Source organism: Onychostruthus taczanowskii, unplaced genomic scaffold (genome assembly GCF_017590055.1).
Source record: "Onychostruthus taczanowskii isolate IOZ18803 unplaced genomic scaffold, ASM1759005v1 scaffold44, whole genome shotgun sequence".
NCBI classification, from domain to species: Eukaryota; Metazoa; Chordata; class Aves; order Passeriformes; family Passeridae; genus Onychostruthus; species Onychostruthus taczanowskii.
In genome coordinates, this window is record NW_024501903.1 from 6,079,927 (window position 1) to 6,104,946 (window position 25,020).

General features: G+C 38.9%; 1 protein-coding gene across 1 annotated transcript in view; it reads left to right on the forward strand.

Annotated features, from left to right (window-relative positions):
• TMEM135 (transmembrane protein 135) overlaps positions 1 to 20,550 on the forward strand; it is a 159,411-nt gene extending 138,861 nt beyond the window's left edge. The window contains exons 7-15 of the mRNA XM_041414155.1: positions 2,172 to 2,213; positions 3,449 to 3,595; positions 5,747 to 5,816; positions 9,725 to 9,892; positions 12,512 to 12,575; positions 13,278 to 13,354; positions 14,978 to 15,076; positions 16,545 to 16,612; positions 18,143 to 20,550. Of these exons, the coding sequence (XP_041270089.1) occupies positions 2,172 to 2,213; positions 3,449 to 3,595; positions 5,747 to 5,816; positions 9,725 to 9,892; positions 12,512 to 12,575; positions 13,278 to 13,354; positions 14,978 to 15,076; positions 16,545 to 16,612; positions 18,143 to 18,275 (868 nt within the window). The 3' untranslated portion in view covers positions 18,276 to 20,550. The remainder of the gene's footprint in view (positions 1 to 2,171; positions 2,214 to 3,448; positions 3,596 to 5,746; positions 5,817 to 9,724; positions 9,893 to 12,511; positions 12,576 to 13,277; positions 13,355 to 14,977; positions 15,077 to 16,544; positions 16,613 to 18,142) is intronic.
• The last annotated feature ends 4,470 nt before the right edge of the window (positions 20,551 to 25,020 follow it).

Consider the following 25,020-nt stretch of genomic DNA (forward strand, 5'->3'; position numbering starts at 1 on the left):
TTTATTTCTTGGAGAAAAAAAGTAGAAAAAAATCAGATGTCTTCTGATTTTTAATATTAATGAAGAAAGGATTTGACATTTTCTTTGGGGTCAGTTTAAAGGAAATGCATTGTAGGATAGCGTCCATCAGGGTGCTTCGAGCACAGCTGGGCAGGGACATCTGGTGGTGCAGTAAAGGAATCATTGAACACTTGCAACTGGAAGTGCAGTTACATTGGAATGATTAAGGAGAAAACATAATTATGTCCATGCTGTGATTACTTTTCTGTTCTGATATTATTCTAGAAACACTTACGTGCATGTTTAGATTGCAGTTTGTGTATATGGTTTTAATTTACTGGAAAAGTAGAAACTAAAGCCCTATTCATGAGCTGGCAGCTTGCAGGCATAATGTGTTGGACACCCTTCACTCAAAGGGCATTTAACTTACGGTCAGCTGCAGGTTTAAAATCAAACTTAGGAAACTGAACCGTGGTACTGTGGATGAAGTGGTGTGTATATTAAACCTGTGCATTTGGACTCTGGACTTCTGCCAGTGATTCACTGTGATCTCTGGGCTAAGCTGATTTGAGTTGTTTCAGTCCATCATTTAGTTTTTAATCCATCTTTGAGTCCATTGCTCTGTAAAAGTGCTGTGATAGTGTTTCAGCTTCTGAATTGTATGTATGCGGAAAGAATAATAAATAAAATTATGTCTTTGGTTTCAAAGTTCTATGTTAATTAAATATAAAATGAGCAATTTTATTTTTACATATTTGCCTTGAACCCCTATGCATCATAAATATGTGACCAGTATTTTAACTGCAGTCATTTTAAAAGACAAACTCTTTTTAATGAGTTTTTGGTGCTCTGTGTAACTGTGCACATGCTGACAAAACCAAGTCCTTGGAAACATATGTGTTGAAGGTCATAACCTTGGGAAGAATTTCCCAGACGTGTTTAGTGCTGCGATGTCTTACCAGCTCTGCACCAGGCACTCCCCTGCCAGGGCAAAGCAAGACTTTCTTCATTTGTGAACATCTTTGATTTGATATGTTTTTCCTGCTGTTTGAGTGTATCCAGCCATTGGTAGTACATGTTGACCACGCATGGAGCCTTTTGGGAGATGGTGTCCCCTGCTCTAGAAGGGTGTGGGCACAGCATTTCCAGGGACAGTGTGGTCTCTGCAGGTGGGAGGCAAAGGGTTGTCATCAGCTGCTTCTGTTTACAAAGCTTTTTGTGACTGCTGTCCTTCCTTCCCTTAAGGAGCCATGCTCTTGAAATGGTGGTGTTGATAAGTTACTAGTTTGTGCTTTGTATACTATGTCAGGAATGCATTTTTGCCATCCTATATTTCCCATACAATTCTACAAAAAGAAAGGGGGAGAAAACACAGATATCTCCTCCCTACTATGCTATCAACATGGTTTTTCTGGAGAAATCAGTAGCAGCTGCAAGCTTCAGCTCCTTGCATTGTATCCTGGACAGAAAAAAAAAATCAATAACCCAAATCTTCAGTAGCCAAATATGGGCTCCTTGCTGTGGTCATTCTTCAAAAAAGGAACCCCATAGTTGGTAAGAACAGATATATATTATATGTATACATACTATCAAGCTCAGAATCAGAGCAACCACCGACTGTATAATTGAAAACCTAGGACTTTCAGATTAAGAGTCTTCTTAAAGAAAGAAGTTGCAGAGATCAGCACTTTGCAAAGTACAACAGTTTATCTCAAAGTCAGAGAAATTACTCCCTGCAGCTTTTCACAAGAAGTATGGGTGTTTTATTGAGATCCAACCATCCTTTCTCTCCTTGCAGTAAAACTTCTGTTTTGTTAAACTCATCATGACTACTTTTCCATAAAGCAGCAGTTCTTTGTCATCTTGTATTGTTGCCCTAGTGGCTCTGTTACTATCCTCTAAAAATTTCTCCACTCTTGGTTTGGATAAAAAAGAGAAGCACTGGCATTTGATGCTGTGCCCTTTGTTTCAGAGATGTCCCAAGGCTGTGGTGACAACTGAGAATCAAGGATAACCACAGAGTTGTTGCAAACGTGCTGTTTTTTGTTAATGAAAACTGGTGTTCCTCCACAGCCCTTCTATGCCATATTTAATCTGTAACACTTTATTTATTTATTATTATTTATTGCCAGCAGCCCATTATAGAGAAATCTTTTGGTTTTGTCTTTCAGGTGCAAAGATGGCTTGAAAGGATTTACATACTCTGCACTAAAGTAAGTAAAGGTTCTGTGACTATGTAAGACAAGATTTTGAGGGATCATGCACAGTGGCAGCTGCATTGTAAGAAAATATTCCTAAGAAAAATCACGCTGCTCTAAAACTTGTCCAATTCTTGGGTATACAACATAGTTTGAAGAAGGCATAATCATAGAATCATTTGGGCTAGAAAAGACTTCTAAGATCATCCAGTCTAACCTTTAACCCAACACTGCCTGGTCTACCACTAAACCATGTCCCCAGATGCCACATCTACATGTCTTTTAAATACTTCCAGGGACAATGGCTCCACCACTTCCTGGGCAGCCTGTTTCAATGCTGGACAATCGTTTCAGTGAAGAAATTTTTCTAATATCCAATCTAAACCTCCTCTGGTGTAGCTTAAGGCAGTTTCCTCTTTGTGTGCTAGCAAGAGAGAAATCCCTTCATATTTGGGACTGTTATTAAAGGAAACTCAGACGTATGATTGCATGTTTTGGAAGGAGCACTTCTGTCTTTCTAAAACTGGGATTCGTGATAACCCATGTTTTCCTGGAAGCAAATGGCTGCTGTGTTTTTACCTGGATCTTATTTGCTGCATTACAGAATGACAAAGTTTTTATATCTTCTTTACACTGTACCTTGGCAGTCTTGCCGAGGGTAACTTGGATTATAGTGCATGGTTTTAGGAAACATTTTGCCATTGTGTCCTCCCTTGCCATTGATACACAGTAATTCTACATCTAAGATGAGCCAATATATCAACTTCTGGGTGAAGAAAGAAGGCTGAAGATGAGGCCAAGCAAAACAAAGTTGGTGCTTTTGGCGGGAGCAAAAACATTTCGAAGATTCTGCAAAATAGATATTTTATAAAAATATTGTAGTAATTATCAACCTTTATCTACACCATTTTGCTGTAGAGAATTGAGATATTTCAAGTGCCATTTTATATTCTTACTTAGTACTCTTCCTTTGTCTGAGAGGTGGACTTCCCTATTAATGTTTTTGATTTTAGTTTTAAGAAATTCCCGGCATCAATTGTATCCTCTAGCTGAAGTATGTCTTTAAATATATGTCAGTGGAGTGATCTTCTCTGAAGAAGTAGGAGGTTTAGCAGCTGTATCAGATGGGTTTTTACAGGTCTGGGAGTAACTTCAATCTAGTCTAAGACTTAGAGGCTTATATAGGACTTAATGTATTTCTTTGAGTTACTTATGTAATTGCTTTGTTCTGTTTTGCTTTTTTCTTTCAGGTTCATTGTAGGGAAAGAAGAAATCCCCACCCATTCTTTTTCACCTGAAACAGCATTTTCAAAAACAGATAGAAAAATCAAGCATAGTGAAAAAGTATCACAGCCAATGAACATACTGGCATTAACAAAAAAGCTCATGGACAAAGTGTGAGTAAAAAAACCCAAAAGAAAACAAAAAAAAAAAAATTGAACCATTGTTTTATAGAGCACTTTAATATCTGTCATGTTGTATTTGGCAATGTTTTGTAATACTTCTGCTTTGCATTTCAGTGTTTATTAATTTCATTTTTACTAGGTAGTTAATAGTGGCAAATGATGGACTCTGGTGAAGGCAAAACTTGAAGACCTGTATGTCATAGCTATGACTTGCAACATGCAGTTGTCTAACAAGGGAGAGCAAATTCAGTCCATGATGAGTGCAGGATGGCGGTTGCATTTTCTGCAGTTCTCAGCAAAACCAGTTCATGACATAGTTCTGCTGGAACTAGTGGTACTATTAGGTTAAAAAATTGCACAGCAGCAGATCTTATTTATGTCACCATAAGTGACTGTAACATAGTCTTTTGGGGGACTGTGTTGCATAAAGGAGAACTACTTAAAAAGAGGATTGATGGCACGTGGGCTGCCTCTGCTGGCTGGAGATAGGAAATTGCAAAGCAAAGAGTGAGTCTAAAACTCTTTTACATGAGGTCAGATCTAGACATCTGAAGTTAGGCAAGGTGTGTGTCCCCCTCTCTGCAGGATCCAATTCACTGTGTTTTAGTATGAGCTTAAATAAGGGAGAGCAGTGAGTTTTTCAGTCTGATACATTCAGATGACTTCTTCTATGACTGATTCCTCAGCTTCAGGCACAGTGGATACCGTGAGGAGTCATTCATTTACAGAGAAGATGGAGTAAAAAATGGGTTGGGAGTATTTTCATGTGACACCTATGAATCTTCAATTCCATCAACCTCTTCCAGAGCAGTTTTATGACCAAATCTCTACCTGCTGTCCTGCAGGAGGGAGTCTTCCAAGTGCATTGTGTACTCAAAGTAGTGGCTTATTTTACTTGCTCAGATGATGAACAAATATGAATTGATCCCCATTACATGGTGACTTCCTATGATTTGCTGTGGGTTTTAGCTGAAAAATATGAGGGAAGTCATCAGTGGTTTTTGAGGCTTGACTGTATTAGACAGCAAAAGACCTACAAGGAAAACACACCTCCAGCCATAATCAAATGCTTTTACCTGAATTGTTTATGTCTGTTTTGTCTTAAATACCTGTGACTAAGTTTGTTAGAGATACTTCATTGCTTTTCTGCTGTTGGTTAAATGCAATGATTGAAGATGGACAAGAAAATTTTTTTTAAGGTTTGAAACTCCCAACTCGGACATTCAGCAAACTTTCAATATGGAGTTTTTATGCTCCCACTGTTTTCTCTTCCATATGGTTCTTTTCAATATAATTGAGTCTAAATGCCTGTAACCTGAGCGCATTCTCATTACAATTTTGCTACATAAACTGACCTCACAGATGATTCATGGCCATTAGACTTTATAGTACGCAATTCAAAACTTCCAAGATATTTGACATAGTATATAAATTGTGTAATTTATTTTACATTAAATCTTAAATACTTGGATATAGCAAAATATAATGTTCAGACCCAGTATGAATTACTTATTTTAATTCTGCATAGTGCAGGGCTAGAAACTGTACAATCCACACATCCCAACAGCCCAAGCCAGTCTGTTTAAATACTCAAGGTCAAATTCTCAGTTCAAAGGAAGAGCTACATAAAAATCTACACTGCAGAAGAAATAGCCCAAAAGTGAGAGGCTTGTAATTGAGAGAAGTCTCACAGGGTGTGCATTTGTATAATCTGCATTGCCTTTCAGTGACCCTTAGTGGTGTGAAAGATGAAAGGATACAGGTAACAGATGCTTGCTCAAATATCCTTCCAGAACCATGGAGCAGAGACAAACCAGGAGAGGTCACACCACTTCTCCTTGTTGACCACGGCAGAAAATTTATTCTTTAATTTAGCATTTTATGTGTAGCATGGAAAGAGGTTGGATCCAAATAAGTGTGCAGACACTTTTTTCTTGGTGTGCAACTAAAGTATTGTTAGTTTTTATTGTCCCTTTATGGCATCATAAAAGTTCACAGTTCCCTTTAGTGGGTAATGGGGAGAATGAGTGCTGGGCAAATAGCACTTTATGTATTTTTAGGCAAGAAAAATTTATGAAGTCTCCTATTGCTGATGCTGAAAACAGCTACAAGTTAATACATGTTTCGTTATGCTTTTTGCAGGTGCAAACATGGCCCAAGGCATAGATGCTGTAAACACTATGGAGATAATTGCATCTCATACTGTATTAAAGTAAGTGCAGAAAAAGTTGGATTGACAAACTCTGGCAAAGAGGGGGTAAAAGTCTGTAGTCAGGAACAGCATATGCTTAGGAAGTGAGAAATGAGTCTGTTATTCATTCTGCTTCTATTGAAAATGTGACAAGACAGAAACAGATTTTCTCAATTTAGGATGGGGCGGTGGTGGGGTTAAAGTTCTCTGGTCTTTCAGATTAGCTGTAGTGAATGAGTAACATAAAATGTGTGGGAAAAAAATGGCCTAGCAAGCAAGGAACTTGTTTAGTTATGTGATGCACTTCACGGCTGAGCCCACTTGTGACTCCCCCCTAAATAAAGCACCTGGAATGTGCTGCTGTGGCAGGCAGCCATGCTTCCTGTGCAGCTGCACAGCTCTGGAACGTTGCTGCTGGGCACTGGGTGCACTCCTCCAGTCATTTATTTTAAGGGCTCAGGGTAATGAGAGATTGGTCACAGTTGCTACGCCCAGGAAGAGCTGTTTATCTCTGGTGGTATAATTCATCCTCCATTATTAATGTGAGCAGTGCAATTTTTTTTCAGAGAATTACTGTGCAGAAATTTGTATTAGCTGGCATTGGGTTGGCACAGGTGGTGTACCACCTGCTATGCCTGTTTTGGGATTTGGTAAGGCTCCAGAAGATCCCAGTCCCTTAACAGTTGACCTGGTTTTATATATGGAGAAGCAAAAATGTATTTGAGTATCCTCAGATGCTTTTAATGTATATTACTTTCAAAAATAAGTTTTTAAAATGTTACAGGAATCCGAGGATGGGGAGGAAGGTAGATATTCAGGAATACACATCCTTTTCACTTATTGATTCAGCATAATTTTGTTTTGGTTTATATATCCTTAAATGGAATGAGGGAAGGAAAAAATCTAGCTGATAATAAAGCTGAAGAAAGACTTGACCTGAAAAAGTAAATTTTAAAAAGAATTTTTATAAGGCTGTTCTCTCTTTAGAGAAGACAGTTGTGCATTTGAAATACATTTCATCCTTGGACCTCTCCTCTGTAGTATTTTGGTGTAAATTATTCTTGACTACAATAATCTAGTGAGGAAGATATTGCTGAAGGTGCCAGTCATATCCTCTAATTTCCTGTCTGTTCTGTGATTTTTTATTTAAATTAAAACATGAGTGAAAAAAATTTATTTTTATGTGTTTATATATTTAAAGATCCAAAATTCTCAAAGTTCAGTTCTATGACTGTTCCTGGAGTTGATCAGTAACAACTGTCAGCTGACATGATTTGAGCAAGTTTTTACAATTCCTTTTCTGTAATGGAGCTTTCAAATCTGATAACGATTTGATGAGCTGCTTATTGCCAAAACTTCCCCTCAGTGCTGTTTTCCCTTACCCTTGAACAACTTTTCTCCTCATTAATACATCTGTGCTTTAACTGCCATTTGCATGCTCTTCTTCTCCTGCTGCACATGTGTATTATTTAAATGCACATTAGCTTGGTGACAGCATCATGGCTTTCACATGATGTAACATTCAGTAGTGCCATACCACCTGAGTTCATTGACTTCCCTTCAAACTTGAAATACTTGAAATGCTTTGTTCTTGTAAATGTCTGAAAAGAGCCATGACAAAAGCAGTGGAACAATATTTTTCCTCTTTAGGATTCTTCTTGTTTACAGTGAGGAGCCATTAGCCACAAGTCCAGTTGTCTGTTTCTTCTGTTGGTGCTGCAGACAGGACCAGATAACTCTCCAAATTTACTGGTGACTAGGGTGACCTCAAAGAAGGTTGTAGGATCATACAATGGAGTTGGAAAGGACCTTAAGGACCACCTCATCCCAGCCCCGCTGCTGTAGGCAGGGACACCTTCCACTAGAGCAGGTTACTCAAAGCCTCATCCAACCTGAACTTGAGCAGTTCCAGGAATGGGGTATCCATGACTTCTCTGAGATTATTTTCCATGATTGTTGTCTCAAAGTTCTGTCTCTTGAAAAAACATGGACTACTCTATACCCAGAATAAATATTAAATATCTCAATTAATTGATTTTAACTATCTTAACTAATTCCTAATATATTGCAACAGATTGGCTGAGTTTATGGTATGCTGCTTGTGTGCACACATGCTTTTCTGAATTTGAGTTATAGCAAGTATCTTGAATGTATTGAGAAATTTTTTTCTCAAAAGCAGAAAGAAAGGTTTATTCAACAAATTCTGGAGATATGTCATTACACTGTGCTACTACTTCTGGCTGACCTGAGCTCCAGCTCAAAATCTCTGTGGAGAAATGGCTCTTAGCAGAGTTTTCTTTGGTCACTTGAGTTTATTACAGTGTCCTGCATATGCTCTGCTGTGTACTACGTCCATTCTTGTTGGATGGCTTTTTATGGAAGATAAAAGCTACAATACTGTACATGGATTATAAGATATAATACTTCCTGTGACTGTGGAAAACACCTGTAGGTGTGATACGCTTTCAGTTGGTTAAAGTAAGGAGCCAAATAGAGAGATTTTGCACAATACTTGGTATTTCATGCACATCAACACTAAACCTCAGTCCTGTTTTCAGTGCTTCTAATTTGGCTACTAATTGGAATAAATAAAAATGAAATCAGAGATGTGTTTGAGTGTTTGCAGTTGTAATTTAGATGTTTGTTCACCCCACTGAAGTCACCTTTCCTTGGTAAAAACATCAAATATACCATTCGGTTGTTTCTTGTTTTGGGCTCTGTTCATCACTGCTGGGTTTAGGACATTTTCTTTTTTTTTTTTTTAATAATGGCATGAAGGAATGGAATTTTTTCAATCAAAAAAAATGCTGTTGTATCATTGGACAACTTATTTTCTTCCACTTGATTCTCATAAACCATTTCTTGAGTAGCAGGAAGAGTTACTGCTTCAGGAAGAGTTTATTACTGGGTGTTTAACCACAGTAAAATTTTATGAGCTTTATGATGCATTATAAAGTTCTTTAGAAGGCAGAAATCGTTTGTTTCTGAGTCTGAAAGGTTGCTCAGTCAAACCCTCTGCCAGAATTCCTTGTCACTGGTATTGTGTCCTTGTAATTGAATAAGGTGCCTTCCTTATTTGCAGGTGACTGTAGAAATAGTTTTCACATAAAGCATCTTTCAGACAAAAACTAAGTAAAATTTATTCAGAATTATTTAAAAAGTTTCACCTTAGGGTAAGAATAATGGTAGGAAGCATTGGAGGAATTTAGAAGAAACTGGGGAGAAGAATTTGGAAAAAAAAGTGAGTGTGGTTTTGTGTGATGTCAAAAAAAAACCAGACCCCTATCCAAGGTGGAACAGTAAGTAAAATCTTTGGAACCTGTTTTATCTCTTCTCAGTACCTCTGCACATGAAGTCCCTTCCAGTTTCTCCCTTTTCCTTGCTACAGGCATCCCACGACTTCATGTTTGGCTGAGGAAAAGTCCATGAGCATGTGCCAAGCCACCAGGGTTTACTTCTAATTCTCACACTTTCTGAAATTTTTTTGGTGGACTTTTTCCTCCTTACTGTTTTCTCGAGACATTTGAGTACAGAAGTATTTATTTTTTTCCACTGCATTGCTTTCCTCTATAAACCCATTTGTGGTTAAAAGCTGGTGAGTAACGTAGAAATGAAGTAATCAGGATTATATCAAAGGACAGAATTTTGGAGCAGAATAGAAGGCTCTCTCTTAAGACCTTTCAGAATTCATAGAAATTAAAGAAGAGTCAATTTCTGTGATTTTACTGCTTTTGCTGTTTTACAGGGTAACTGGGAAAAAGAAGACTCTTGAGTTAGAAGGTGGGGATAGGATACATTTATGTGTTTACCTTCAGAGTGGGTTTTTATACTATTTGATGTCAAAAGTAAAACCTTCTGTAGAAGCTTTTGCTTTTCCTATTCCAGATTTTGTGGTTTCTTACCACAAGATCTCTATTTCTTTTCTCTAGGGCTTCATTAGGATGTTTAGCATTGGTTACCTGATCCAGTGTTGCCTTCGGATTCCTTCCACCTTCCGGCATCTGCTTACACAACCATCACGGCTGCTTTCCCTCTTCTACAACAAGGAAAATTTCCAGCTTGGAGCTTTTCTGGGATCTTTTGTCAGTATATACAAAGTAAGTTTATAGCATACAGAAATGACAAATGCTCTGTTTTTTATTTCACTTTTCAGAATATCACAAAGAGCTACAAAGTCAAGCTGCGTAATAGTACTGGTGCTGTTTCCTACAGGATGTTACTGACAAATTTTATACAGTTACAGTAATCAAATTGTAAATAGAAAGCTATTCTTCCATTCTGTGTGTTTTTTCTGTAATTTCTAAACAAACCTGATGGATTTTGCAGCTTGTTTTCAAGATCAGGAGATAGAGAGTACTTCAGAGTAAGTGAAATCAGATTTCAGAGGGATTTGCTGCTACACAAAAGCATTTTCATGCAGGCACGAGTAGTGACTGCAGTAGTGTCTGTGTTGCCAGAGAGAAGCCATGTGCAAGTTTTGTTGGTTCACATATCTGGCATTCTTACTTGACACTGAATAGCAGGAGACTGCAGAACATATAGCATGTAGCTGAGGAGACATTGCACTTACTGCTTGGAAGTCTATCCTTTCTACCCCATTATAAGATGACAGATTGTGAACTGATATGCGTTCATACAGCATTGTTGGAATTAATCAAATCATGTTTATTTATGCCAAAAGAGAATGTGGCAAAGCACCTGCCCTAATGCAGAATAGCACTTCAGCACAGTGTAGTGATGAAGTGTCTTTTGCATTTTTGTATTCTTAATCACATGGCATTTTTCAACTGCCACTTTTTTTGATCTGCAAATTCAAGATAATGATGTATTATTCGGGATAAATGTTATTTACTGAAAAATAATAAAGGAGGTCTTAAACGTAAGTAAAACAGCGCTTCACTTGATTGGTAATTAAATTGAGAGACAATAATTTGTAGGTTGCAGAGTCTAAAATTTTTGATAGCAATGTGCAAATGAGCTGTTCAGAGTTTGCTGGAAAATTAATTTTTTTCTTAAACTTTAAGAAAAAAGCCTTTAGAGAAGAAAAAACATTTAAATTGCAAAAGCTAAAATTATTTTGATGTGTTTAAAAGCTTCAATGGAGAGGTGCAATTCAGCCCAGTGGATACTCATAAAATGAGGGTGACATATTCTGACCTTTATTTACTATTTTTTATGTTTATACTCAGCACTGGTGAGGCCACACCTCAAATCCTTGGTTCAGTTCTGGGCCACTCACTACAAGAAGGACACTGAGGGGCTGGAGCGTGTCCAGAGAAGGACAACAGAGCTGGGGAAGGGTCTGGAGCACAGAACTGATGGGGAACAGCTGAGGGAGCTGGGGGTTTAGCCTGGAGAAAAGGAGGATTAGAGGTGACCTTATCACTCTCTACAGCAACCTGAAAGGAGGTTGCAGCCAGGTGTAGATCAGTCTCTTCTCCTAAGTAGCAAGAGACAGGACAAGAGGAGTTGGCCTCAAGTTGCCCAGGGTAAGTTTAGATTTGATAGTAGGAAATCTTCCTTCACTGACAGGGTTGTCAGGCGCTGCAACAGGATGTCCAGGAAAGAGATGGAATTGCCATCTCTGGAAGTGTTCAAAAGGTGTGTGGATGTGGCACTTGGGGATGTGGTTTAGTTGTGGACTTGGTGCATGCTAGGTTAATAGTTGGACTTGACATTGAATGCCCTTTCCAAGCTAAATGATCCTGCAATTCTATGATCTACTATATGTTATTGATTGCATTTCAAAACTTACACAAATTTGGGTTGCATTATGTTTTTCTTCCAGTCTAAATAGGCATGTAGGGCAGCAAAGATTCTAGTCACTCAAAAAAATTGGATCATGGCAAAAAAAAATTAAATGCTTGGTGCATTTTGGATCCAAGGGTATGCAGTTCTGTGTTTTTAACTTAATGTGTTTTCCAAGTTCCAGAATTTATTGGATGCATGAAAAAATCTCTGGAGGTTTGGTATGTAGTTGAAAAAAACCCTTATCGGGGAAAGAGTCTAGCAGGTACAGCAATTGAGGATGACATGAATTCAAGATTAGCTTTGGTATTAGATTTGAATTCAAATTAGATTAATCTGCTCTTCGATTTTGAAATAAATGGCAGCAGTAAATTGAAAATTTAAGACACTGGAATGTTATGGGTACTATGTCCAACACTTTAGACTTTAGTATCACCCATGCTTTTGAAAAGCTCATTCTTTAGTTTTGTTGATTTCTTGTATTTTTATTGATGTAATTTAATGTTTCTTGATGTGGTAAAGATTACCTAATCAGACATAACATGTCTCTATAATGAAAGTTTCTACAGCCCTTAAGAAATTGCAATGTGATTTTACATTTCCCTTACAAGACTCTTAAAATGGGAAAGTTTGCCTGCTCACTTATAAATTAAATTGCCTTTTATTGTAACAGCCTTACCAAGAAGAAGAATGCATTATCCCTGGAAGTGTTCAAGGCCAGGCTGAATGGGGCTCTGAGAAACCGGGTGTAGTGGAAAGTGTCCCATCCCATGGCAGGGGAGATGGAACAAGATGATCTTTAAGGTCCCTTCCAACCCAAACTGTTTTTTGATTCTATGATTATGGGTATTATCACACTACATTCTTAATTCATACTGTGTGCTGTATTACTAGCTTATAAGGGATACCTCCAATCTGTGTGTTACAAGGAATAAGTAGGGCTAAGCCTGCATTCTGTTCACCTGCAGGGTACCAGTTGCTTCCTGCGCTGGGTCCGAAACCTAGATGATGAGCTTCATGCACTTGTAGCTGGTGAGTCCATGGAAAGTTTGTGTTGTGTGTGTTGGGACTCTGCAAGTGTTCCTCTTGTCTGTCCTTCCGTTCCATTTTCAGACTTCTGTGATGAAAATAGGACTTTGTTCCTATTCCTATGTACATCAAGGTTGTGTCAAAGTGACAGTGATGTTTCAAGTAGTGTCAAGGAAAGAGTTGCAATTAAAAATGTAAGGCAAATTCAGTCAAATGTGGAGTTTATGGTCAGCTCCAAGGACAGTGTCTTACGGTGTACATAAATTTAAACTTGTCCTTTAATTTGCAGCTGTAGACATTTGAGATGAAAATGCTCACTCTTCCATATGTGACAGAATACACATTGAGCTCCACTGGGTCCAAAGAAAGATGTTTTTACCATGAAATTTTGGTGGTGGTGAGGGCCCTTCCCTCATGTGCATCTGTCACATGTTGGAACCACAGAGATCTCTCATCCCACAAAAAAACATAGAAATTTGATAGTGTGCTCCTGAGCACTGAAGTACAGATTTGTTTCAGCTTTGTGAGACTTTCGCTTTTTAGTGATACAAACCATATTTGGATGGGCAGCAGAAGAACATCCCTTGACTGTGCAGTCTGTAGCAGCAGAAATAAATAGTCCTGTGCAGTTTGTTGGGCTGACACATAACAGTGACCTTAACAAAGCAAATCACAACCTTAACAATGCTTTTCTAATTGTTACAGGGTGTCTAGCAGGAATTTCTATGATGTTTTACAAAAGTACAACTATCTCTATGTATCTGGTGTCTAAATTAGTAGAGGTAAGTTTATTACCCTCCTAAAAAGGTCTTAATTTAAATTATTTTTTCAAGGCAGAAGAAAAGAAAATGAATGTCTGGGGTTTTGTCGGGCAATTCCAGTAAAATACAAAGTTGTATGGTGATGGTGTTTGAGTACATGTGTGCCAAGAGGCAATGCTGCCATGTGGTCTCATTTCTTTCTTACTTTCTTTTCTTTGACTAATTTTAAATGTCCTTTATCCACTGGTCTTCATGTATATTCTCCATGATTTTTTTTAGTCTTCTGATAACCCTTTGCTTTGTAGTTTTTGCAGATTTTTTAAATCAGAAAGTTCCAAGAATGTCTATTCTGCCAGAAACATAAATCAGACGTAGTCCTTAATTGCAGATTTATTGCCAAAAGCTACAGCTTAACTTCCTGCCTTTGTTCCCTAATTTTGGCATTCAGCAGTCTAAGATAACTCAAAATAGCTTAGGTTTTGGTCTAGAGCTGAAGTTGTTTGTCACTGTACTACAGCTGATTGAATACCCAGCTTTGGAATGAACTTTGTTCTACTTACTATTCTTCAGGCTTGAATTATTTGTCTGAACTTGTTAAAATTAGGAGCACAGGAAAAAAATTAGTTACAGAGTTTGGGTATGTTTATTATATTTTTCTAACCAGCATTTGATTTCTTACTCTCATTTTTCCAGAAAATTGAGACTTAGTCATGGTTAATTCCCCAACACCACCACTGGAATGAGTTGATAAGGTTCTCTCACTATGATCATACCTGAATCACATATTTCTCCTGCAGAACTTGAAGGCCTTGTTCTCTAGCGAGAGAGAACCATCCACCTCCATTACCAGAGCAGAATTAATTTTAAAAAAGGAATTCATAAAAAGAAGGAATGGGGTTTTTTTTGTTACACATAAAATGAAACATAAAAAGGGAAGATACTCCCTATTCCTCCTCCTGGTTATCCCAGACCAAGCTCTGAAGGCAGTTCACATATTGGCCATATAAAGGCAAATCTGAGTTATCTATAATGACTTTTGGAACACCAGTTATAAAAAAACCAGTATTATCTTGTATTGCTGATGGTTTTCTGTGGACTTTGAGACATCATGGCTACGGTGAAATAAGAAAAATTATTTTTTTTTTTTTTTTTTTTTTTTTTTTTTTTTTTTTTTTTTTTTTTTACTACTTTTATCATGTTACGCAAGCCAAGGGTAACTGACCAAAGAGGCGTGTGCTGCTTCGCAAGGTCAGGCTGTGCTCAGGAAAATAAACTGTACATGTTTTCTCAGAAAGTAAAGTATGTGATTTCAAGCTGTTTAAGAACAGTGAATATTCACTTTGTTGGAATAGCTATTGCATTGTTCTTTTGCCTTTTTAAAATGGAGAATTTAACAAAGCAAACTTCCCCCTTTTTATCTTTAGGTTCTGTAGCACCCAAGCTGTTGCTAGTCCTGTTCTGTGCATTAATGGCCTCTTGTTAGATTGATCTTGTGCAACATCTATAATCTATTTTAATCAACATCACATTTGTGGGCATATAAAAAAATATAAAGTTGATGTGGTATTTTAAAAGGTAAAATAAAAAAAAGTAAAAAGATACTATCATTTTGTTGCATTCAGCATTTTTTGTTTATTTTTATAGACTATATACTTCAAAGGCATTGAAGCAGGGAAAGTTCCCTATTTTCCTCATGCAGACAGCATCATCTATGCCATTTCTACATCGATATGCTTTCAGGCAGTAAGTATGTTCTCTAACAGAGCATGAAGTTCTTTACATCAAATGTTGAATGAAAAGAGGAGCACAGGGAGATAGTTGTGTAGAAAAGATGGTGAGATGTAGTGATTCACAGCATCGTGCTCCTGCATCCTGGGGCTCCTGAATCCTGGTTTTGAGTGTCACTGGGGGAAGGTCATTTCTCCTGTGGTTACAGCTGAATACATTATACAAAGCATTGAATTTTTTGGAAACAATTTTAAAATGCGCTCACTCAGAAGATGAACATTAATGTATGAACTTCCATGAGCATGTGAAAGGACAGTTTTTCAAGGAGGCAACCAGTGCAATACAATATTTTATGTTTTTTTAAATCAACTGAAAGTTTCCACTGACTTAAATTAATATTGCCTAATTGAAAAAATCTGCAAAAAGTAGTAAAAACCCTGAAGTGTTACATTTGACACAAGCAGTAGTACCATTTTTTGTACTTCTCAAGTTAGCTACATGCCTTTAACCTCAGTCCTTTAATCATCTGCATCAGCTAGAAAATCACCTTTGCAGTGCTACCCAAATAGCTCTACTATTCTACTGCATCTCACCATTTCTAGACCTTCTGCTGAAACATCCCTGCATGAGCTGCATATTCTTTGGAACTCCATAACTATTTATATTTTTTGTGTCCCCCAATAAAGAGAATATAAAATGACCCTAAAGCAATCTTCTGCAGTCTTGTGCTTAACAGGATGTTTAAGAGACACTCCTCCTCCTCCTCCTCATTCTTCCCATATACTTGGGATATCTCTAAGTCTAGTATCAAAGTGAATTGATATTTTAGTGCTTGGGATGTGCCTGAAGGCCTCCAAAATACTCCTGTCAGGGACAATTGTGTGAGACTAACAGACAAAAAATTCATGTGAGAAAAGAAGGGTTTTTGATTACTTAATAACTAATTGGAAAACGAATCTAAGACTAGAAACAAATTGCTGGGTTTAGCAGGAAGAAGGAAGGAGAAATTATAAAAAGGATCCACACTGAGATGTTAGTTATTATCTGTATTTACAAGTGACCCAGAAAAGTAATGGAATAGAGAGAATACATGGATTTTGGATCTATGACATTATTTAAGATAATGTAGCATGAAATACAAATATGACTACCAGAAATGATGGATCACAAAATGCAGAATGGATAGGGGATTAAGTAGGAGGTAAATTTGGCATCCACTGGTCCAAAGTCACGTATGTAGGAATAATGATTGCTTTTGCTTTCTTTGCAATGAGATGTAGGTTAATTGTCAGCACTGGTAAAATATTGTATTCTGGGGATATCAATCTGTGCTGGTGGTGATCATACAGAGCATTGAATTCAGCAGAGAGCAGTAAAAAGGAGTTCCATAACAATCCTTTTGTTGATTTTGGCAATCTAATGTAGCAGATGAAGCTTTTGCCTGACAATGTCAGCTGGCTCTGACAGAATCCTCTCCTTGCAGGCTGTCATGGAAGTTCAGAACCTGAGACCTTCATACTGGAAATTTCTTTTACGACTAACGAAGGGCAGGTATGTGCTCAGGGGTGTGTTCTGTCTTGTCTAAACCTGTCATTGATCACGCTCAGCTTTCTGTGTCATTCACTACCAACAGCAGTGCTAGAAGTACATGAGGGCTAATTTCCTGTGGATTTACTTTGCTTTTCAAACAGTTACCAGTACTCTTGAAGTTCTTTGCTGCTGAAGTGACATTGCTGGGTTTAGTGTAATGACAGAGGCATACTGCTCTAGTGAAGACTATCTAGCAGATGAGTGTTTTACTTGAAGCCTTTTTAGTTCACTTGGAGGGTGGGATGCTTTCAAGTTCCATTGGAACATGAAGAATCCAGTAAACAACTGTACATGTTGAAGAAATCAGTAGGCACAGTGATTGACAACGTGGTATTACTATGGGTTTAAAAGCATTACTGGAAATGTCAGAATATCTCCTAAGAATACTTGAAAGTTTCAGTACTTTTTTTATAAGTGTTTAGTTGGGAAAGGTTTTTTTTTTTCTTGGAAAGCTAATGAAAAATTTTCACTGATCATAATCATAAATATACACTGTAATATCATACTGGATGTTTTTCCTGTTTGCTGCAGGAATCTAAAAAACTTAATTTTAAAAATAGATCTTGCTGTAACTGACTTACAAAAATACAGTTTAGTGAAGTGTACACTGTTATACTGATGCAGTGTGTAGCAGGAACAAGGCATCCAAATCTTGATCAGTTTATGAATGGGGTTATAAAAGGTAATGCTTCTCGTAACAAGCTCTCCAGACGGTAAAAATAGAAATGAAATCAGAGACCAGTCCCTGGAGCATGTTGAACCTACACTCCCTGTGGAACAGTACACACGAGGTGATTGAATACTTTGCAAGATTTAGTGGGAAGCTTTCCTTGGGATGCCTGGAGGCAGTCCTCAGGCAACCTCTGAGGCCATACAAACATGATACAGGGAATGATGTCAGTGCAGATGTCCAATTTTGGCTGCATTTTTTCGTAATCCTAAGTTTGCCTTAATTGAACGAGAGGAAGGAAAAGAAATTCTGTTCTGCTCATTTATTTTATCTGAAGCAAATCTCTCTAATAGTAATTTTGACACTTTCTCCATAAAGGCAGTTTCTTTTGACATTTCATACGCTTTTCATTCTATAGTTGTGAAGACCAACAAAATGGAAATAGGTTGTAACACCCATAAAATTGTCATCCAGACTTGGGCAGGCAGGGCCACAGTTTGCTCTGCTGGAGTGAGAGAGAACAGTAGTATATTTTGGGTTGACCTTTTTTTTCTGGAATTAAAAGTAGCAGGGGACCCTTCCCCTTTTTAATGAGTTGCATTTTTGAAATACACTAACACAAACACTATTAGCCACATTTTTCAAATGCAATTTTAAAGAAAATCTTTACTGCCTGAGGTGAAGAACTTTCAACATCTGAATGGTGCAGGTTGAAGCCTATATAGCAGAGATTTTGGTAAATTTTCATGACATGAAATAATTTTATTTTTTCATAAGTAGGTGAGTCATGCATTCATGCTTTCTTGTCTTTTCTTTTTCAGGTTTGCTCTCATGAACAGGAAAGTTTTAGATGTGTTTGGTACTGAAGCATCTAAGAACTTCAAGGATTTCACACCTAAACTTGACCCAAGATACACAGTTGTGCCACCAGAGGTACCACTGGAGCTGTCTTGAACACGAATGTCATTGAATGTGATCAGCATTTTGTCCTGAAAAGTTAATTAACTTGACAGTCGTATATATGGAAGAGGACTAGGGCTCCACTTCAGTATTATTTCAATGAGAAAAGCTTTTTACCAATCAGAAATACTGAAGCTTTGCAGGGAGGTGTGGCTTAGTGATTAAGCCCCTTCCATAAGCAGAAAACATTTCTGGATTACTATAGTTGGTTGATAGTATGGTAGAATCCTGAATGAATTAAACAAATGAGTAATATATTTAGAGAAGAGAAGTAAAACATAAATATGCTTCATAATTTCAAAAATTCCATAGTTCATACCAGTAGAATATTTCTTGGTAAAAACTAAAAGTAATTATTAATTTAGAAATTAAGACAATTGGCATAGTTTAGGTCCAAAATTTTACCTGATCATAAAAAAATATTGCAGTTGGGTGAAAATGCCTCCCTGGTTTTTCAAATTGCGTCACTGATTTGTCTCAAAAGAGCCACCACCCCATCATTAGTTAAAATTAGGGTATTTGTTCACAGCTGTGGTTGCAAAATAAGGCATTCCTTAGGAAAAGAAAACACATATTGATTCAGAAATCACATTCCAGGGCTGTAAATTCCTCTGATGACACAGATAACAGGCAAGGAAAACAAGAAGGCAGCACTGGTGGCTGCTGCGCTCAGAAGAGCGGCGGGTGTGGTGCTCAGCATCTGCCAAGTGGAAAGGGACACAACTGGCAGAGGAAGGAATAAAACGTTCCAGCCTCTGAGATGGTGCTTGAAACAGCAGACAGTTACAAAAATAAAAAAGCCAAGAACAAAACAAAACAAAGCAAAACACACACCCACCTCTCCCCTTCCCAGCTAAAATATACTGAAGCAAAATGTTTATTTTTGAAAGGGTTTGACATTGTCGCCTTAGATGGCATTGGATTGTTTGTTGGACTGCAGCACCAGCCAGTGTTTCAAGCTTTTTTTTGGAAGAGAACTGACCCCTGAGGTTAAGCTGTTGGAGAGAACAGTGTTGACAATCATATTAATAGTCTTTTTTCCTTATGATTGGTGAAGAGTGGTTTTCCACCGGGCTATCAGACTCACGACTGGCACAGTTACATTAAATTTTATATGGTACTCAATGCAAACAACTACCTACACAAAGTCCATCTCATTTTTACTGTACATATTTCTGCAGGTTTGTGCTCCAAAGTGAAACCTTGACATGCTAATTGCTTTTTTTTTCCCTTTGCTTTTTTGAGCTTTTTTTAATTATAACCCATTCAGGTGGTGCTGAATGGTGTTCATTACCCTAGAAGTTAATGAGAAGATGAACTATATTCACAGTCAACTGAAAAAACTGAAAAGAAGTGAGATAAGCCAGGGAAATTGCAGTAGGTTGCATGTCTTTTCAAAACAAAAAAAAAAAAAAAGAAGAAATCAGTGTTTTATTGGAAGTCTTTATCAGATAATATGAACCAGACTAATTAGTAGACTCTTTGTCTTCTAACACTGTAATCCTACCACAGCCATAAATATCTTTTAATTCCACTTAGCTGAATTTCTTAATATTGAATATACAGTCATTTTTATCAAATTTATTGTCATGTCAATTTTACAAATTTGTGCACAAAATCTGCTTCTTTATCAGCTACATTAACAGTGATGTTTTGTCACTGTTACTAAAGGTGCTTCATCCTTTTAAACAGTGGTTGTCCAATTTAGTGTGAATAAAGTTCTGCAAGCTAGTTTGTATGCAATATTTTGTTGCTTGGAATTATATTAGAATTCCTCAAAAGGAAATAAAAGTTAATTAACAAGAACTTTAAAAGGATTGTAAGAGTTTTGAAGTGTTTTTCCACTGGAATATGGTCTAAAGTTTTTGACCTTGTAAAGTCTGAGAAGTTATATATTTTAGGTGGTATATTAGAACTCACACAATATATTATGAATACTTTCTAGTGTAATGATATACCATTCTCAAACTTAAAGATATTTTATAGATGGATTAAGTTTCTCCACTGGAATGACAATTGTGATTGTTTCTCTATTTGAGGGATTTTTTGGGAAAAAAAATCCAAGAACTACATCTCAGCAGCTAAATAACAGTTTTGTCTGTGTTTCTTGCTTCCAAAATTCACAGTTGTTTCAAGTTATTTTCATGTAATATAAAGAGAAATTTAAAAATTTTAAATTATTTTTATTCAAATTGAATATATGTAAGAAAAAAAAAATAAAGTCCTAATGTTCTTCCCAATAATAAACAGTTGCTGCTTTAAAAAGTGACTTTTTTGGCCATGTTGTTAATAATCTCTCTGGAGTTGTAAGTGAAGTGAAGGCATAGGATCATACAATGGTTTGGGTTGGAAGGAAAGGCCGTCTAGTTCCAAAGCTCCCTGCTGTGGGCAGGGACACCTTCCACCAGACCAGGTTGCTCGGAGCCCCATCCAACTTGGCCTTGCATGTTTCCAGGGATGGGGCATCCACAGCTTCTCTGGGCAACCCGTGCCAGTGCCTCGCCACCCTCCGTGTAGAAAGCTTCTTTCTTATATCTAATCCAAGTGGACTCCTTCAGTTTGCAGGCATTAGCCCTGGAAGTGCTTCTTGGTGGTGAAGGAACACCAGGAATGTGACCGAGCATTTAAATTTTTTGCAAAATAAAGTCTCAATGCAATGTCAGTGAAGAGGTAATGCCGGAGCTGTTCAGCTGACAACTTCATCTCTGCGCTTCTGTGGGTAATGAGGTAAGGTGAGTTATGTTACTGTTTCTTTTTTAAACAGAGCAAACCACATGTCCTGATGTGCGGGCAGGGAAGAGCCATGCACCCTGAGCTCTGCCTGCCACGTGGCTGGACGGTCGGGCCACATGTGACTGAAAGGCCAGCCCTTTCTGCCTCCTGATGCTCGTGATCATAGGATGGTGACTCTTTGATGATGCCAAACTTCCTGCAAAAGTTTATTTTGCAAAGAGGAATACAGGGGTAGGCTTGCACAGGAGTTGGTGGGAAGTGGTGGGTCAACCTGAAATGTCACAGTTCTGCAACAGAGGTTTGGGTGTCCTTAGGGAGTCTGCTCAGGGCAACAGTGCTTGGCTCCATGCAGGCATCTCCTGCCTGAAGGAGGCTGCTCCTTCACCCATGGCTCCCAGAGACAAGCATGGCCTATGGCTTAGTTCTTCCTCCCTCCCTCACCTCTGCTCATCCCAGTGTTGGGTCATTCCCCTTTGTGTGTTTCCCTTCCTTTTTTCCAAGCCACCATGCTTTTGCCTATGTTTGAGGACATGGGCAAGGTTTTTCCAAGATTCCTGGTGACATCCCAGGTAGAAGAGTCTGCTGTGGTCTGAGCCCAGCCTTATGCTGAGATTCTGAACAGCTTGTGTGCAGCTTCAATTTCCAACTCTGTCAGAGGACAAGTGGTCCTTGAGTGTGCGTGCACTGACAAGACACAAAAAAGTAGCAAGAAAATCAGTGAGGATTATACTGAGGTTTTATGATTTTGAGGATTATTTTACACAGCTACATTTAACATGGCGGGGAGGCAGGGCCCAGGCTTTCTATGTCTGGACTTGATGGTTTTAGAGGTCTTTATCAACTGATGTGACTCTACATCAGGGTTATGAGTCCTTGTTGTGGTGCAAAAGCACAGGAGTAGGGGGATGTAGCAAAATGCAGTTTGGGTCAGCGAAGTCATTTTAGTGACTGTAGCTTTGTGCCTAAATATTGGTCTAGAGGTTTCCATTTCCAGATTGATTTTTCTCTCAATTTGCAGGGAGAGGGTGCCTCACAAGTCACCTCCTTTAACAAAACCAATACATTTTCTCTCACACCCTTGAGAATGCAACAGAAAAATATGACACTTTTCCTTGAGCTACACAGTTACCTGGGTTTTCTTACCATTTAGTAGCAGATCCTGGATGGGTTTTTTATCCTGTAGATACATTAACAGTACAATTCAAGGCATTTAATCTTTTCCCCCCATAAGAAACCTAAAATTGCCATTGTGGATATACTGGCAAAATCACCCAGTGCTCTTCCTTGCCTTTAGCCACACTGAAATGGGATCTTTTCACTCAGGACACAGCACTCACCTTTTGCAGCGAATGGATTGTGTCCTTCCCTCTCCATCAAACAGGACCCTTGCTTTACCAACATGCCGTTTTCAATGTGGCAAGCAGAAATGTGAATTAGAGCCCGCTTTAATCTCAAGGATTATTTTTTTTCCCCTGGCACAGACCAGGGAGATTTCCACTCACTAATTAAAATGGAGAACAGTCTGAAGAATGTTAAACATTATTGCCAAAATTTTACGCAGGGTAGAGGACTCTGGTTGGAAATCCAGGCGAATTATTAATCTCATCATGCTGGTGGAATCCAGTGGATGTTTTTTCCCTTCAGCTGCCACAATGGAGACATAAAAAATGCTGCTGGCTGTTGGAGCAGGAGCTGATGAGACTGTTCCCAGGCCTGCTTGAAGTTTACAGAAGTCCTGATCACACAGGATCAGGAACAAAGACAAGACTTTTTTTCTGTGTTTTCCTAGTATTTTAGAGTGAAAGCCTGCTTTCCCATTACAGGCAGTAAAAACTTGCAAGAAAGGGCAAATTGCGCTGGGATGAACAGATCTGATGGGAGAGTCCCACCTTAAAGTGCTGCTGATTGCACTGCATTGGTACAAACATAAAAAACCTAGTTCTAAAGAACTCAGAAATGTTGGTTTGCTCTTTGTGTACTGGCTGTTAAACAAATGAAAAATGGAAGAAATTATCCCCCTCACCATGACACTGGGAAACTCCTTTCCTTTGATTAATTACATTAGTTGAAAAAGTGACCAAAGTATCAGCTCTAACTATACCCAAAGGCTTCAAAAAGACATGGGCTTATGTGGTGCAGTCCTTAACCCATTACCATCACTGTCATGGGTTTGAGACAGTATTATCTGTGCATTATGTTCACCTAGAGGAGCTGCGGGTAGTGTGCAACGAGGAACAGGCACTTGGACAAAAGTCATCTTTGAAGGCACACGGCCATGATTTCCCAGCTCACCTACCAGGGGTGATGAAGAAATCCAGCTGGTTTCTATAACAGTACAGCTTAATCCTCTGCAAGGTCACAGGGACAGCAAGGAGGTGTCCTGGAATCAGCAGGTGTCCTGTTCAGTCAGGTGCCCTGTCCTGCAACTGTCAGTGGAGCACAAACTGCTGTGGATCTCAAAAGTGAAGCAGTGTCGCTCATGCAGAGGATGTCAAGGAATGAAAAAGCTGGTATGTGCCCTGATAGCTCTACTTCATGCTCGCAGGCTTACAAGGATAAAAGACATCACTTGTCATATGGTTTTTTCTGTATGCAACCAGTTTGATCTGCCCAGGCACAGCCTCCTGGAACCCAGGCAGGAAACCAGTGGCCACAAGAACAAACTCGGGATTGTTAAGCCCAAGGCCACTCACCACCACAGGCTTCCTCTGATGCCTTTTAGCCTGTTTCTCAAGTCACTGCTGGAGTCAGCCAGGGACTGGGCAGATTAGAGCAGTCCCAACAAAAGGGACTGAGCCAGACTGGCCACTGCCATCAGAGCTGTGCCCAGCGGCTCCCCGCCATGTGCAACACGCAGAACAAAGCTGCTCTGATGGAAAACCTCCCCTTTGATAGTGCCCTTCACATGCTGGCCCGCCTGGGAACTCAGCTCCGTGCAGTCTCCGACAGTCAGCTGTTTGTGAGCATGACTTCAGGCTTCATGTGTCTCTGGGAAAGAGGGAGCCTGGATAACAGCCTTCACAGTGCTCCTGTGGGAAGCTGAATGCTGAAGTCTTGCTCACCTCAGCTGGAGTTGCTGCTCACCTGTCTGTCCCTTTTCAGCTGTATGGTCCTCATTCCACCCCATGGTAACCTACAGCTGTCGAAGATTATCTGCATCCCAGCTCCAGGGCGTGTAAACTCCAAAGATGATCCAACAGGGAAAGCTCAGCCTTTTTGCTCAGCTGGGAACAGCAATAGTGGGGCTGTCCTTCTTAGCTGAGGATGTGTTTGGCCTTAATGCTGGCTTTGATCTGTACACAGACAAGGATGCTGGGCAGAAATTATTGCTTGCTCCAGCAATCATAATATCACTCAGCATGGGTTTAATTTTTGATTCCATGAGTTAGTTTCAAATTATTTTGCTGTAATAAGCGGGAGTGGGAGGAGAATAGTCTCACAAAGATGAGACTGAGTCCAAATAAAACAGTGTGTAGCAATGCAAAATGTTTTTCCTGGGAATCTGGGGGGCTGAGGCCATGTTTTCAGATGTTAGCTCAGGTCCTTGGAACAAATCTTTCTTTGAACTCTTCATTCTAAAGAGTTTTCTGTTTGATAAGAAAGAGCGACCTTTTGCTTGCTGTGTTGGGCAATGTTGTCCAAGACTTGACAATAAAAACACTTTATGCTGTCATGTATAAGCAACATCTTCCTCACCTCCTGTACACTCCCTCCTGCAGTAGTTGAGAGCACAGATTAGATTCCTAAGTGACTTTAAGAGTATCAGTCTCCATTTTTGGAGGTTCACCTTCAAATCATGATTCTCAAAATCCATGTGAGGTTCAGTTTAACTTGACAGTAGTGTGTTCCTTTCAGTTGTGAAAACCTCCAAGGACCTTCTGTGCTGCCACTTCTGCATGGATTTTGTGAGCTGTGATAATGCTGGGAAGCCTTCTGCCTCCCACATGACCACAAGGGTGCAAGGGTCCCTTTGCCAAGGCCAGTCCCCTAGGGCAGCCACGGACAG